The 14973-nt window shown below is 43.4% G+C and overlaps 1 protein-coding gene across 1 annotated transcript; it reads left to right on the top strand.

The window, feature by feature from the left end:
* Window positions 1-2234: 2234 nt before the first annotated feature.
* Window positions 2235-6948, top strand: LAMTOR5 (late endosomal/lysosomal adaptor, MAPK and MTOR activator 5). Its single transcript, XM_032302415.1, has 4 exons — window positions 2235-2367; window positions 3206-3267; window positions 5853-5970; window positions 6612-6948. Exons 1-4 carry the CDS (start codon window positions 2333-2335, stop codon window positions 6670-6672), a joined length of 276 nt encoding a protein of 91 aa, XP_032158306.1. The 5' UTR covers window positions 2235-2332; the 3' UTR covers window positions 6673-6948.
* The last annotated feature ends 8025 nt before the right edge of the window (window positions 6949-14973 follow it).

The raw sequence follows: 14973 nt of genomic DNA on the forward strand, positions 1-14973 counted from the left end.
CCTCTCACCAACCCGCTGCATCTCTCCAGCCTATAAGAGCTACCCACTCCTTCTGCCCACCTTGCAGGGGCCAACAGCAACAGGGCAGAGAACGAGGGATAGTGTGGTATAGGCTGCTCTCCCGCCCCGGGTGTGGCAAGGACGCATGGCCAGCGGCCACCCTCTTCCTGCTTGCTCATTTGCCCTTGAGAGGCCTTTCCTATAGCCTGAGAAGCAATTACCAGCTTTTCTGAGAACACTGTAATCATCAATCTGGCTTTGAGATAATCAGAGATACCTGGGAGCTGCATTAGCCTATATGGTAACCTGTAGCCACACGTGGCTATTGAACACTTGAAACGTGGCCAGTGTGAACTGAAATGTGCTGTGAAAAATATACACTGGATTTTGAAGACACTGTACAGAGGGAGAAAATGTAATATATCTCATTAGTATTTTCAACTTGATTACATGTTGAAATGACAATATTTTGGACATAGTATTTGGATAAATAAAATATACTATTAAAATTAATTTCACCTATTTTACTTTTAGTGTGGCCAGGCCAGTATTTTCAACTTGATTACATGTTGAAATGACAATATTTTGGACATAGTATTTGGATAAATAAAATATACTATTAAAATTAATTTCACCTATTTTACTTTTAGTGTGGCCAGGCCACTACTTTTAGTGTAAGCCACAAATGTGGCTCAAGTCACAGCTCAACGGGAATGGCACTGCCTCGAGGTTACAAACGCATGTGGCCATAGGGGGGCATGTGGCCATAGGGGGCGCTCGCGCAGAGCCAAGTCTCTGCGTGCAGAACTTCGGAGGGAAGCCAACTGGTTTCTTAGCCTTTTTAAATGCTATTTCTCTCTCTCTCTTTTTAAGATTTTATTTAGTTCTTAATGCTATCTTTTAAAGGTAGTTTTAAGCTGCTTCCTCTAAGATTTAAATGGCCCATACTATGTTAACATGAATAGTTTTTCTAGGCAGAAGTCCGAAACTCCTGAATTAAGACATTCAAGACTAGAATTTTAAGGAAGGTGCAAGTTTCACTATCACAGCCAGACACCCATTAATTCCATTCTAATAACTTATCATAAATTATTAACTTTGGACCCAGTAATTCCATTCTAAGAACTTATCATAAATTATTATTTAAAAAAATAATTATCATGGACAAATATTTACCTACAAAGATATTTACCCCGCATTTGTAATACCTGCCCCCCTAAAACCGACAACCAACTAAGTATTAATAAGGGATTAGTTAAATCATTTATGGCACAACTGTATTATGGAATATTTTGTAACTACGACAATGGATGCAAATGAATATTTAATGACCTGAAAAGACATTTATGCTGAATTCTGTGGAAAAGGCCAGCTACAGACCTACATGTCCATTATGTATCAATTTTGCCTTAAAAAGTGAATAAAAACACTGAAAATTCTCCAAAGGATTTTTTAAAAAAAGATTTTATTAATTTATTTGAGAGAAAGCATGAGCAAGGTACGGGCAGAGGAAGAGGGACAGAGACAGAGACAAGCCGACTCCCCAGTAAGCGGGGAGCACAGCACGAGGATCAGGCTCCATCCCAGGACCCCAAGATTAAGACCCAAGAAGAAGTCTGACAACCCACTGAGCCATCCAGGCGCCCCTCTCCGCGGGATTTTAAGTCCTCTCTGCACAGACGATGGGTGGCTTTCCTTATTTCACAAGTGCTCTTTAAAAGTTATTTTTAAGTAGTCCTACCCAGTCTTCTTTACAAGTGACACCTTCTTTCCCGGACTTTTCCTGCGCCCTCGCCAAAGAAAGAACCAATGTCTTCCCAATACCTAGCTTGGGGTTTTCACGGAGTTGCAGGTGGTCTTCTAGCCCCCACGCGCACGTCACCTCCCCTACACGCCTGTGCAGCCGCGCACCAGCGTCTTGCGTCTCTCTCTGCCCCTGCCGCACCGCCTGGATCTCACCCTGTCTGACCCGCCCGGTTTTGCAAAACGCAAACAAGATCTGGCCTGAAGGTTTCGGAGTCGGTTGAACGGGAATGCAAAGGTCGACATCGCCGAGACACAGTGCCAGGCCGGAAGCGAGGCTCTGCTGCCCGGCCACATACCTCTTCCCGTGCGGGAATTACTCGCGCCTGCGCCACCCGGTTGCGGATCTGGGTGGCGGAGGCGGAACCAACTTTCCCAAACACAGCGCGGAGGTCGCTCGGAGAAGTTTGTCCCTTCGGAGGCGCCGTCCCCGGCTGCGCCCGGCCCGGGTCACGTGAGCAAGACGCGCCCCGGGCCTGGGGCGGAGCAGGAGGTGTTGAGTTGCGGGATCCCGGGCCGGGCTGGCGGCATGGAGGCCACCTTGGAGCAGCACTTGGAGGATACGTGAGTAGCACGGCGGGGGGACTTGAGCGGGACACGGGGCGCGCGCTGAGATTGCCGGCCGGGCGTGTCGGGGACGCCGCGCGACCCTCGGGCCTGGGAGTAAGGGAGAGGGTGACGCGGCGAGCCCTGGCCCGCGGCCGCGGGGTGGAGGGGGTGACCCGGAATTAAAATCCCGCAGTCCCGCCGGGGCTCCGCACCCTCCCTCCGGGAGCTAGTCTCCGCAGCCCAAGGCCAAAACCGCCCGTCGTGTTGCAGTTGTCTGTATGGCAGGGTCATTCCTCAGTAGTTTTAGGAAATGGGTTCGTTTGGGGGAAGGTTGTACCAGGTGTGCAAAGCGAACCCTGCAACGTGAACATAAACACAAATCTTTCCTCGCGTGTGTAACCAGTTACTTGGTGCTTGAGGAAAGACCTCTCAATTTTTCGAACAAGTAATATCCACGTAAGGTGTAAAATTGAAAGTACAAGAAGGCGCACCGCGAAACCGCTCCCTCCCACCAGCGCCGCTCAGTTTCTCCCACTTCCCCTCCTGGAGGCAACCAGTGTTTTTTCGTCATTTTGAACAACGGCGACAAAATACTGATAAATTGTCGTGTTTGCGGCTCTCGGAAGCTCAGCAGTACCTGACATAATCTTTTCTCCCATCACCCGTACATTGGTTTAACTATTAAATTTAAATTAGTTCATTGTAGTTTAATTTTTCTCAGCGTAATAAATAAGCAGTGGTTTAAAGCGCAACAGTGCCTGGTACATAGAAAAACCTGTACGTGTGTGTTACAATTATTTAAATTCATTTTCTGACATCATCTGCTTCATTCCTCTGGTGCACCTGGAATTAGAATGAAGAATCCATCCATTGTTGGAGTCCTGTGCACAGATTCACAAGGACTTAATCTGGGCTGTAAGTATGTCACCATCTACTCTGGTGGACTGCATATCATTTGATATTGACTAGGAGCCTAGTGTGCTGATCTCTAGTTTTTATACCTCCTGTTATCCTGCCGCTTTCTGGGTTCGTTGGTGAGAGTAGAGTTTATCTCCAAATGGGATTAGAAAATTGAAACTTTTAAGTTGGTATTTATGAAGGTAGAAGTGGTCCTTGCAGTTCTTGCACTAGAAATTGTTTCTACTAAAATAGTATTTGAATTATTTTAAATTGGGTCTAGCAAGGACCTCGGATAATGACATCAGGTACCATTGGTTGAGAATGGGTGCAGACTGCTAGGGTTTTGTGTGCTTTATCTCTGATTTTCACAATAACCCAGGAAGATGGACAGTGCTGTTTTGTAGTCTGAATACACCTGAGTAAGAGAGTAGGCAGTAAAAATGAGAGCTTCAGAGTTGAACGCATGGGGTCAGCCCCCTGCTCTTCCATTGCTAATAGTGTGACCTTGGACCAAAAATTCTGAGCCTCAGTTTCTCTGCTGGGTTGTTTTTGTTGGTTGGCTAATTGGTTGGTTGTATAGATTTCTCTTCAAAGGTAAAAACTCTTCGTTTAAATACAAGTCTAAACAGAATTACTCTTTCAAAGTCAGTGATAATGTCACTTCCAGACACTCACCAGTATCTTCCTTGTCTTCTCTAATTGGAGAAAGGGGTCTGATATTTTATTCATGTACATACTTCTTATCTGCAGTATAATATACAATTTCTTGGGGGCACAATAACTTCTCCACATCTGTCTCAAGAATGTGAAACCCAAAGTCCTCCTTCATGGCCACGATAATCTCCACTTGGTCTACATGGTCTAAATTGTTTGTTCTTTTCATCAAATGGGAATTTACCTAGAGCTTTTCTGGGTCGATTTTTTCATTGAGTTTAAAGACTTTGGTTTGTTTGTTTTTATAAAGAACATGGTCTTTGATTCCCTCTCACATCAGAGGAGGCACATCAGGATATTGGCAGCTGGTCTGCAGAACTGCCTGGACCCTACATGTGCATCGAGGCCGCCTGCACAGGTGCAGCCCTCATCTGGGCCTCCGTGGGGCACAGGATGGTGCTGAGCAGGCAGGCCTTGGCCAGTGAGGGGGCATTGGGCAGCAAAGGTCTAGGGCAGTTGGCTGAGATGGGTGGAAAGGACATGAGCTGCCAAGGCTTTGCCAACCCAGGATCTCTGTACTGGGTTGTGGTTTAATAATGGCAGTAATTATAGAATTGCATTTATTGAGCACCTGCTATGTGCCAGTCACCATTCTAAGTGCTTTCCCCAAACTAAGTCATTTAATCCTTGCAGCAGCCCTGTGAGGCAGATTAAGAAATTGAGGTTGAGTAACTCGCCCCAGGTCACAGAGCTAGGGTTGAGCTAGGATTTCAGTCTCGCTCAAAAACCTCTTAGTCACGGTGTTGTAAGATTATATAATGTGTGTGAAACACTCAACACAGAACCCAGACGTGATGCTCAATAAATGGTAAGAGTTACAGATGAGGAGATAAATCCTGAAAGGTAAGTAACTAAAGTGTTCAGCTAATTCATGTCCCAACTCGTAAACCAAGGACTCCTCCCTCCTTACTCAATTAAATTCCTTACTTTACTGCAGGAATTTTTAAAGCTCTGAATTTCTGCTGGGAGGGTAACTGAAAGAGGATCTGTGTCACTCAGATTTTACACAAATCTAGTTGGGAGAAAAAAGGCAGATTTACTTGAGGTGCTGGTTGATGGAAAGCCTGAAATTCAGGTGTGGAAATCTAAAATGAAATTAGTTCCTCCAAGACCTTCAGGACCCAAAAGACTGCACCGTCTGTCCAGTTAGTGTTTTCTGTAACCATAGAAAATCCACCAGCTCTGCCACACTGGTATGTCTGTTATCCACTATAGTTCCAGGCAGGCGAGCTTGTGCTGCCTTTGTATGTGGAAGTGTAAACTTAGTAATTACCTTTTGTATCGGACACCCGATTATCTACAGGTGAAAACAAATTTTAACAAAAAGCCAGTTAAGTTTGTATTTGAAAACAGCCAGCTTATTCAGGTCGAAATAACTGCGCACAGAATATTCACATGTACTGTCAACCAAGGTGATCTTGCAACTGAACTCCTGAGTAAAGACTTTTGTATCCTTTGAGGTTGAGCTCGCTAAAAGAAAATCAGATTCCCCATGAAGAAATTATTCGTTTCAACAAGTATCTTGCCTTTACTGTTTTTTGTCAACTTCACCTTTGAGTGTCTTGTTGGTTTCACGAAGCTTCCTGTAAAAGGCATTAATGGCTTTCAGACTGACTTGAATTATAGCTTCCTTATAGGTGCGAGAAGGTGTCCAGAGATGGTGATGAGAGTGATTGGAAATCGAGTGTCTCCTGGCACTTTATTGATTTAAGAAGTGTTGTTTAGCTTTCTTGTTGATGTAACCAGCTGAATATCAGGACAAAATCATTTCCTGTCAGTACCTAACCTAAAAGACCATGAACTGAGCCTTCTTTTTGTAAATAAATCAGTGAGAGATTCTACTATAGCTGTGTACTCATTGACATGATTACATCTCTGTCTTCCAGGCCGTGGGACCCTGTCAGATGAGCATGCCGGGGTGATATCTGTTCTAGCCCAGCAAGCAGCTAAGCTGACCTCAGACCCCACTGATATCCCTGTGGTATGTCTAGAATCAGATAATGGGTGAGTACATCTTGACAGATTCTTTCCTTTTTAATCAGAAAAGTCACTGGGAAGGTTGAGTAGGGCCTGCCCTGTGTTATTAGCGATTTGCATTCAAAGAACTTGAGGGAGGCTCTTCACTCTTTGGGCCACAAAATAGACTGATCTCCAAAGCTTAACGTGCTTTCAGACCACAGTGACATTTAAATGAAGAGTACGAATTGTCCTGACTGTCAAGAAAAAGGAAGTAATAAATAGCATAGGCAAAGACCAATCAAGGAACAGAAACCACTTCCATAGTAATAGAAATACTAAAGCTGTTCCAGGTGAGCATCCTCAGAGTAATAGTAAGTGATGAAAGCAGAGTATGGAACTACACAGTGTGATCAGTTTTGTAAAAAGAGCAGACAAATGCATAGATGGTATACACGCAGCTAACAAAACACAGTAGTGCCTGTCTCTAAGCTGTAGGATTATAGATTCATTTGTATATTTTATACTTTTCTGTATTTCCCAAATGTTTTCTTATATTCATATATTGCTTTCGTACCTTAAAGAAATGATAAATAATATTTTTTTAGTTGTATCCTAAACCAAACAGTGTCTTTAATCTTCAGCAGACTCCCACTTGTAACATTTTATGGAATATCTTTTCCTTTCAGGAACATTATGATCCAGAAACACGACGGCATCACGGTGGCAGTGCACAAGATGGCCTCCTGATGGCTCATGGCGGTTCTCCAGCAGCCTGTCGTCGCGGCTCGATCCCGCCTGTGTAAATTATCTTAGACAACTACACCAGTCCCAATAGTCAGGCCATTTATTTCGTGTGCATTGGGCACTTTTCTCTTAATTTTAGAGTAAGCTTCTTTTGGACACTCAATGGACTGACTTATCCAAATATTAGTAAGAAAGGATCATGTTTTGAAGCAGCAGGTCCCAGTCACTTTGTACATAGAATTTTCTTACATTCAATAAATCTGGTCAGAGGAAAGCTTGGCTCTTTTCTGGATTGTTTAAATGCTTAGCAAATGTTCATTTTTTTGGATTACCAAATTATAATTTTTTAAAAATCTTTGCTCCAAGTCCATCTCTTCTCTCTCAGAAGCTTCCTGAACTACAGACAGTCTCACACAAGTGTCCATAGATACTGAAAACTAATTAAGCCTATTCCCACCCCATAACAGCTATTATCATTAAATACCTATTAGATACCACAAATTCATGTAATTCTCACTGATAACCCTATATGAACTCTTAGCTGCCCCATTTTGCCTTTGTCTAACTAAGGCTAAGGGATTTGCTTAGTAACTCGGGGACGCCTGGGCAGCTCAGACAGTTAAGTGTGCGCCTTGGGCTCATACCATGATCCCAGAGTCCTGGGATCAAGTCCCACATCGGGCTTTCTGCTCGTTGGGGAGTCTGCTGCTCCCTCTCTCCTCTGCCCCCCACCCTGCTCATGTTCTCCCTCTCTCTTGCACTCTCAAATAAGTAAATAAAATCTTTAAAAAAAAAAAAAGACTCCCAACTCTGAGCTTATACTTTGAACACTAGACCATTATAAAATAGGCATGTTTGGCGAGAAAAAACTAACGCCTGAACGTAGAAGACAACATTATCTTTTCTTTAACCTTTATAGTTCTCAACAGCAGAATGAAGCACAGGTAGGCACAGATGACCTCATTTTGTTGAATTTAAATGCAGTCCTGTTACTCTTTAGCAATTTAGTATTTGACAGTATAAAAAAATCTCCAGAATATTATTTATTCCAAAATATCAAGCACCTCCAAATACAAGATATTAAAGAGGATACAAAGATTTTGCATTAAGACCTGGTTCTAGCCTTTGAGTTCGTACTTTGATAGAAGGGATGTGCACATAGGTTGTCTTCACCGATACTTGACATGTAGTACATGTTTGTTTTATATATTAAAAATTGTTTATATGTTACATTGTATTTGTCTGGCCTGCCTCTGCATAACTTTTGAGGGTAGGGGCATTGTCTTAGTCAGTGTATTCCAAGTACTTAGTACCAGGACACAGTAGGCACTGAATACTTGCCAAATAGAAGAATATATAACTAATAGGAGAGAGATTTATGGAAAGACCTAGGCCTTCCCAGGCAGAGGGAGTGGCAATAGCAAACACCAGTGATAGACCGGGAGGACTATTTATGTAATACTGTATGCTTTAGTTTGGTCCTAAGGTAGGAGGTGAAAAAGCTGGGAGGTAGGGAAGGAACTTAAATATCTACTTTTTAAGAATCCTGGGCCTTATTCTGTTAACCGAATGGAGTTCAGAATAAATAAGCTTCTAATCTGAGCTTAAAGATGAATCTGATGGGGCGCCTGGGTGGCTCAGTGGGTTAAGCCACTGCCTTCAGCTCAGGTCATGATCCCAGGGTCCTGGGATCGAGTCCCGCATCGGGCTCTCTGCTCAGCAGGGAGCCTGCTTCCCTCTCTCTCTCTGCCTGCCTCTCTGCCTACTTGTGATTTCTGTCAAATAAATAAATAAAATCTTTAAAAAAAAAAAAAAGATGAATCTGATGAGGTAGACCAAACTCACTTCTTTTCAAGCAGAAAAACTTGCTCTTAGTATTTATTTCCAGTTTATAACCTTGAGTGATAGGAGCCGATCTTTAGATTCGCTACACGCTAGACACATGCTAAACAATTTACATGCAATTAGCTCATTTAATCCTCTTACAAGCTATGGCCCCCATTTCAGAGGAAGAAATAGGCTCAGCAAGATAAAGTCCTTAGCTCAGGATCAAACATGAGAGACAATTTTAAAAAAATTGGCAGATGGGGTGCCTGGGTGGCTCAGTGGATTAAGTCTCTGCCTTCAGCTCAGGTCATGATCTCAAGGTCCTGGGATCGAGCCCCGCATTGGGCTCTCTTCTCTGCAGGGAGCCTGCTTCCTCCCCTCCCTCTCTGCCTGCCTCTCTGCCTACTTGTGATCCCTGTCTGTCAAATAAATAAATAAAATCTTAAAAAAAAAAAATCAGAAAGGAAAAGAGAACAGAGGAAGATAACTGCATTGTCTAATCTAGAGATAGGAAGAACTAGGTGCCTTGGAAAGAAGCAGTCAACTCTGAGGGACGGGTCAGAGAGCAAAAAGGGCTGGGTTTGATTTTAGATATGCTGAACTTGAATTTCTAACTGCACATGCTGGTGGGAATGCTCAGAAAGAAACATGTATCAGGTGCTCACTTTGTAGCAGACACAGTGCTACACCTCCCATTGCCTGTAGAACAAAATCTGAAACTGTTACATGGTCTCCCAGGCGCTGCAAGATCCGGCCCCTGGCCAACCCTTATGCCACATCTCAGACCACCCTCTGCCCGCACATAGCCCCTCTGTCTAGCACAGTGCCTGACACACAGAAGGCAACTTTATTGAATGAAACAAATAAACGAACATAGTTCCTCCTTTATTCTTCATAACAACCTTCAAGGTGGGGCAGAGTGCCCCCATATTTATTGATGAAAAGAGCGCTGCAAAGAGCTCAGGGTTGGAGACTGCTGATTTTTGGGTCTGTACAGAGCTGCGGCTAAAGTGGGACTGTATGTGATCTGATGCCGCCAAAGTAGGATTGTGTGTGCATATACAGAGATCTCCTACCAGTTCTGTTCCATCTCTCTATATTGTTAGTCCTCGCCAAAAAACTTGCAAAGTAGTTTTAGCTACATCTCACAGATCTGAAAACAGACTCAGGGTAACCCGTCTGGAGTCCGCAGGCTTAAAAAATCAGCAAAGCTGAGATTCTAACCAACTCTGCGTTTCCCACCACACTTGAAAACTCCCTGTATGCCCCAGGTTCTCCGAGCAGTTCAATGGAGGACCCTGCATCCCTCCCAGCCTCTGTGAGTGACTGCCTGTTCCCACACACTTTGAACCTGACCTCCCTCCCGCCCTCAGCATCAGAACTCTCTATCCATATAAAGCCTACACTCAGCTCATCCCGCTATCAGGACTATAGAGTGCCCCACTTTAAAAGAGCAACAAGTGCTCCCCAGACCACCCCCCGCAAAATTAGTCCCACAGATGTTTCCTTGAAAATTCTTGTTAGTATGTAAGTACAACACACTAACAATTAGGAACATTGTTAGTAACCACAAATAACTGTCTGAAAGCCTTCACCTTCCCTCTTTAGGCTTTCGCCCTGTGCTGAAAGTCGGTCAGCTGGATCCTTGGCACCAGCACCTCGCAAATACATAAGTTTTTCCACCCCAAACGCAAGGCATCTTCCCAAACCACGAAGCTCTGCTCCTGCCAGCACTTTCATCAGAAAGTATTACAGAGTTTGGTTTTAAGAGCCTGAGAAACCCCTTGTTTTTTTTTTATAAGAGAGGAAGCATAAATACATGCAGGTTTTCCAGATAAAACAAGAAAAACACACTCTGGTTCAAAACCTAGAAAGCTGGTGCTGGGGAGATGAAAGGCAATTTCCTGTTGCCTTTTTTATTATATTTTATTTTTTGAAGTGGAGGGTGGGACAGAGGAAGGAAATGGGATAAGAAAGCGAATTATCCCCATCATTTTTGAGGAAACGTAACTGTTTCCAAAATGCAAGAAGAAAGGCTTCATTAAAACTGCCAAGTACAGGGCGCCTGGGTGGCTCAGTGAGTTAAGCCGCTGCCTTCGGCTCAGGTCATGATCCCAGGGTCTTGGGATCGAGTCCCGCATCAGGCTCTCTGCTCAGCAGGGAGCCTGCTTCCTCCTCTCTCTCTGCCTGCCTCTCTGCCTACTTGTGATCTCTCTCTGTCAAAAAAAAAAAAAAAAAAAAAAAACTGCAAGTACATATGTTCCACAGGAGGGGCTTGGAATTAAGGTAATTGAGAATTTAAAAAAAGGAATTAAAATGGGGCTTCAACTCCAGATTACTAAGTAAAATTAGTTAATACACAAAAGGTCACACAGATAGGCAGAACCTACTGAAGAATGCCACTTGTAGCAAGGAAACACATCTCCCAGCTCTGGGAGAGTTGTAAAATAAGTATATCCTGAAGAGCCCACAGAGGAACAGCACCAGGATCAAAGTTCTGAGGCCCTACCCTCTGCCTCCAGCATAGTGTTAAACAATAAACTAAGGTATATTAAAATTTATACGGGGAAGCTGGCTGGCTCAGTGGAGCATGCAACCCTTGACCTTGGGGGTGTGAGTTTGAGCCCCCATGTTGGGTGTAGAGATTATTCAAGTAATTACAAAAAATTTAAACATAAAAATAAAAACCACATTCTACTTTCCTTCCTTACTTTTCATACACAATTGTTTTCTTGCACCCTTACTATTTCTAAGTAGTTCTAATTACATATATTAATTAGAATTCTTAACCCTTAGAATCCTTATTTTTTTCTTTTTCTTAACATATAATGAATTGTTTCTTGGGTACAGGTCTGTGAATCATGAGTCATTCACAATTCACAGCACTCACCATAGCATATACCTTCCCCAATGTCCATCACCCACCTACCCTCTCTCTCACATCCCCTCCCCTCCAGCAGCCCTCAGTTTGTTTCCTGAGACTGAGAATCTCTTATGGTTTGTCTCCCTCTCTGGTTTCATCGTTTCGTTTTTCTCTCCCTTCCCCTATGATCTTCTGTCTTGTTTCTCACAGAGTCCTCATATCAGGGAGATCATATGGTAATTGTCTTTCTCTGATTGACTTATTTCACTCAGCATAATACCCTCTAGTTCCATCCACATCGTTGCAAATGGCAAGATTTCATTTCTTTTGATGGCTGCATAGTATTACATTGTATATATACACCACATCTTCTTTACCCATTTATCTGTTGATGGACATCTAGGTTCTTTCCATGGTTTCGCTATTGTGGACATTGCTGCTATAAACATTCAGGTGCACCTTCCTCTTCAGATCACTTCATTTGTATCTTTCGGGTAAATACCCAGCAGTACGATTCCTGGATCGTAGGGGAGCTCTATTTTCAACTTTTTGAGGAAACGCCATACTGTTTCCAGAGTGGCTGCACCAGCTTGCACAGAATCCTTACTTTCTTATGAAAACAGGGAAGTAAGCAATAATAGACTGTTATCCTGTATAGTGTAATAGTGGACTAGCATTCTGGGGACTGGCAGATTTATAAATACATTTCATCATTTCTAGTAGTGTATCTCTCCTCACAGCAAATTCTTCAGTCTGGCACAAAACATACCTCCCAATAGACTCAAACATCCTTAGTTCCTCTGTATAAAAAGCCGAAAGTATGGGGAGCCTAGGTGGCTCAGTGTGATAAAGCCTCTGCCTTCAGCTTGGGTCATGATCCCAGGGTCCTGGGATGGAGCCCTGCATCGGGCTCTCTGCTCAGCAGGGGACCTGCTTTCCCCTCTCTCTCTGCCTGCCTCTCTGCCTACTTGTGATCTCTGTCAAGTAAATAAATAAAATCTTTAAAAAAAAAAGCCGAAAGTAATTAAACTTGTGTTCAATAACTGATATTCTAGTATTTTATCTTATTTGGAAATGATGTAGATATTCCATGAATAACCATCGTTTAACTTAACTTAGAATAACCTTCTCCTAGTTTCCAAGCAGCATCCCCACCCCTAGCAGCAGTTTTTCTGTCCCTTCAGATAAGAATTACCTCCCTGAAGTCCCCATTTCAAAGAAATGGCTCTGGATACCTAGAGATCAAAAGTAGAACATTTACATCTCAAAGGCACAGGGAGAAGATATAAATTCTGTCAAAAAGGACTTTTATTCCCTAAATCCAGATGTTTTATAGCAGCTTTTTGAGATGAGCAGGAGAGGTTTGGTGATGGTGTAATGGATTTGAACTGTTTGTAGAGCCACATTTCTGGTCTTGAAAAACGAGATTTGTCAGGACAGTACAGTTGTTTTTAATTTCTCAAAGAACTGGGTTGCAACCTGAATGAGCAAGAGGGTGACTGACCCTCCCATCCATCTACATGATCTTCAATTTGCTGCTTCGTTTATTATTAGTATTTTTAAAAAAGATATTATTTATTTATTTGACAGAGAGAGAGAGAGAGCCGCACAAGCAGAAGGAGCAGCAGAGGGAGAGGGAGACGCAGGGGACACAGGAGATGCTCAGCGGGGAGCCCTATGCAATACGTGGGCTCAGTCCCAGGACCCCAGGATCATGACCAAGCCAAAGGGAGACACTTAATTGACTGAGCCACCCAAGCTCCCCCATTAGGGGGATTTCAACTAAAATGGAAATTAAAAGATTCTTACGCTTTAGATTTAGAGCTGTGTGCCTTTATGATTTAGTAAATCCTTTCATAGTGGCTTGGGAATGGTTTTCTTTCCCTTTTGGTTACATAGTTTCATTTTAGGGAAAAAGCTTTTTTTTTTTTTTTTTTTTTAAAGTTCCTATCAGGCTCTGAATATTAGCTTCCAATCTGGCCAACTTCTGACTGCAGAGCTCACTAAAAATCCTTTCGAGTATCTTATTAATACTTTTTAGCTGGGCAAACAGTAAATATTTTTATTTTTCTTTTAAGCCAGAGGTATCACTGTCAGATGACTCAAAACCCAAACTAACAAACCCTTTATGACTTAACCATGGACAGAAGAGGTGCTCCCAAGGAGGGGACAAGAGATGTTATCTCCTGACACCCTGAGTTACTCCCAAAGAGAACCCAAAGGAAGACTAAGGACAAACCCCGACAGCTGGGCATGGCTGGCAGGAAACGAGCCGCATATGGGGTGCAACCCATATTTCTAGCAGCCATAGTTTTAGGCTCTCCAACCTGCACTTGCAAGAACTAATAACCTGTGCATCCCAACAACAGGCAGAAAAGCCAAGCCGAGTTCTCAGGACACAGAATGAGACAAAGGGAAAAGCATTATCTGTCTCCATACCTAGCAGGTACCCAAACAGAAATTCACGAGCCACAATTCAAAGATCTAATTCTCACAAATGTTTTCCTCCTGTCAACCTGAATTCGGACAGGAAAGGACAGCATGAAGTTCACCATCCTCTCTCAAATGGGCACCACAGACAGAGATCTAGGAAAGCTAACTCTGGTAGGAATTCTCACCCTTTGCTGGCTTCTGCGTTTTCCCAGGATCCTGTCTGTAGGCTCTGGAGTGAGTGGGGTGTCCCAGGAGGTCTCCTGCTGGTCATCAGAAATTGCAGTGGAGGAAAAATGATTTCCCCCCACCTTTTATAGTGAGTGTTTGGCTAAGACCCTTTTTTCTCAAGAGAACCGCATAAATGCAATTTATGTAATTTACATTCACCTAAATTACAAATTCTCCACTGTGGCCACTGGCATTCACAATTACCTTTGGTAAGGCTAATATGCTTGTTCAGCTTGAACACATTTTTTTATTCAGCTGAGGCCTCACACTGGACCCAGCCCAGTTTAAACCGGACCTAATCCTTCCCCAGGCCCAGGCCGGTGTTTAAGTTGAACGCAGTCGGTTTCTGGACCCAGTCCCTAAAAAGAAATGCTTCAATGAAGTCTGACAGTTTGGAATACCAAAGCAGTGGAGCTAGGACCCAAAGGGACTTGTCTATGACTTGCAGAGGAAGCGAGAAAGCCTTAAGCTCCATGCGCTAGGCAGGTGCCCATGCCCCTTGCTCGTGGAGTCAGGGCGGGGGCTGGGGGGCTGTAGCAGGGTGGGTGGTTGGGTCTCCTTCCTTGGTTCTCTCTTCTGATACCAGAATTGTTAAAAGATAAACTGAGGCATATTAAATAAATATTTTAAAAGTTTATTTGAGGAAAAATCAATTCAGGGGGAGGCTTTTACAGAGAAAAGGTGGAAGCAAAGCAAGGAAATTTTGGGTAGTTTATTTTTGTTTTGTTTTTTAAGATAGTTTATTGATTTTAGGCAGGCCATATGCCTGCCGTGGGGCTGGAACTCGGAACTCTGAGATCAAGAGTCACACGCTCTACCGACAGGAACCAGTCAGGCACTCCAGCAAGGAACTTGTTGATAGTCTATGGTCGAAAGCCTAGTTCACTGTGATGAGTTGTCTTTACCATTTTAATTTGGTACCTCTGTGGCACTGACCGGCTCAGATTTTGGGT

This window comes from Mustela erminea, chromosome 10 (assembly GCF_009829155.1).
Source record: "Mustela erminea isolate mMusErm1 chromosome 10, mMusErm1.Pri, whole genome shotgun sequence".
NCBI lineage: Eukaryota > Metazoa > Chordata > Mammalia > Carnivora > Mustelidae > Mustela > Mustela erminea.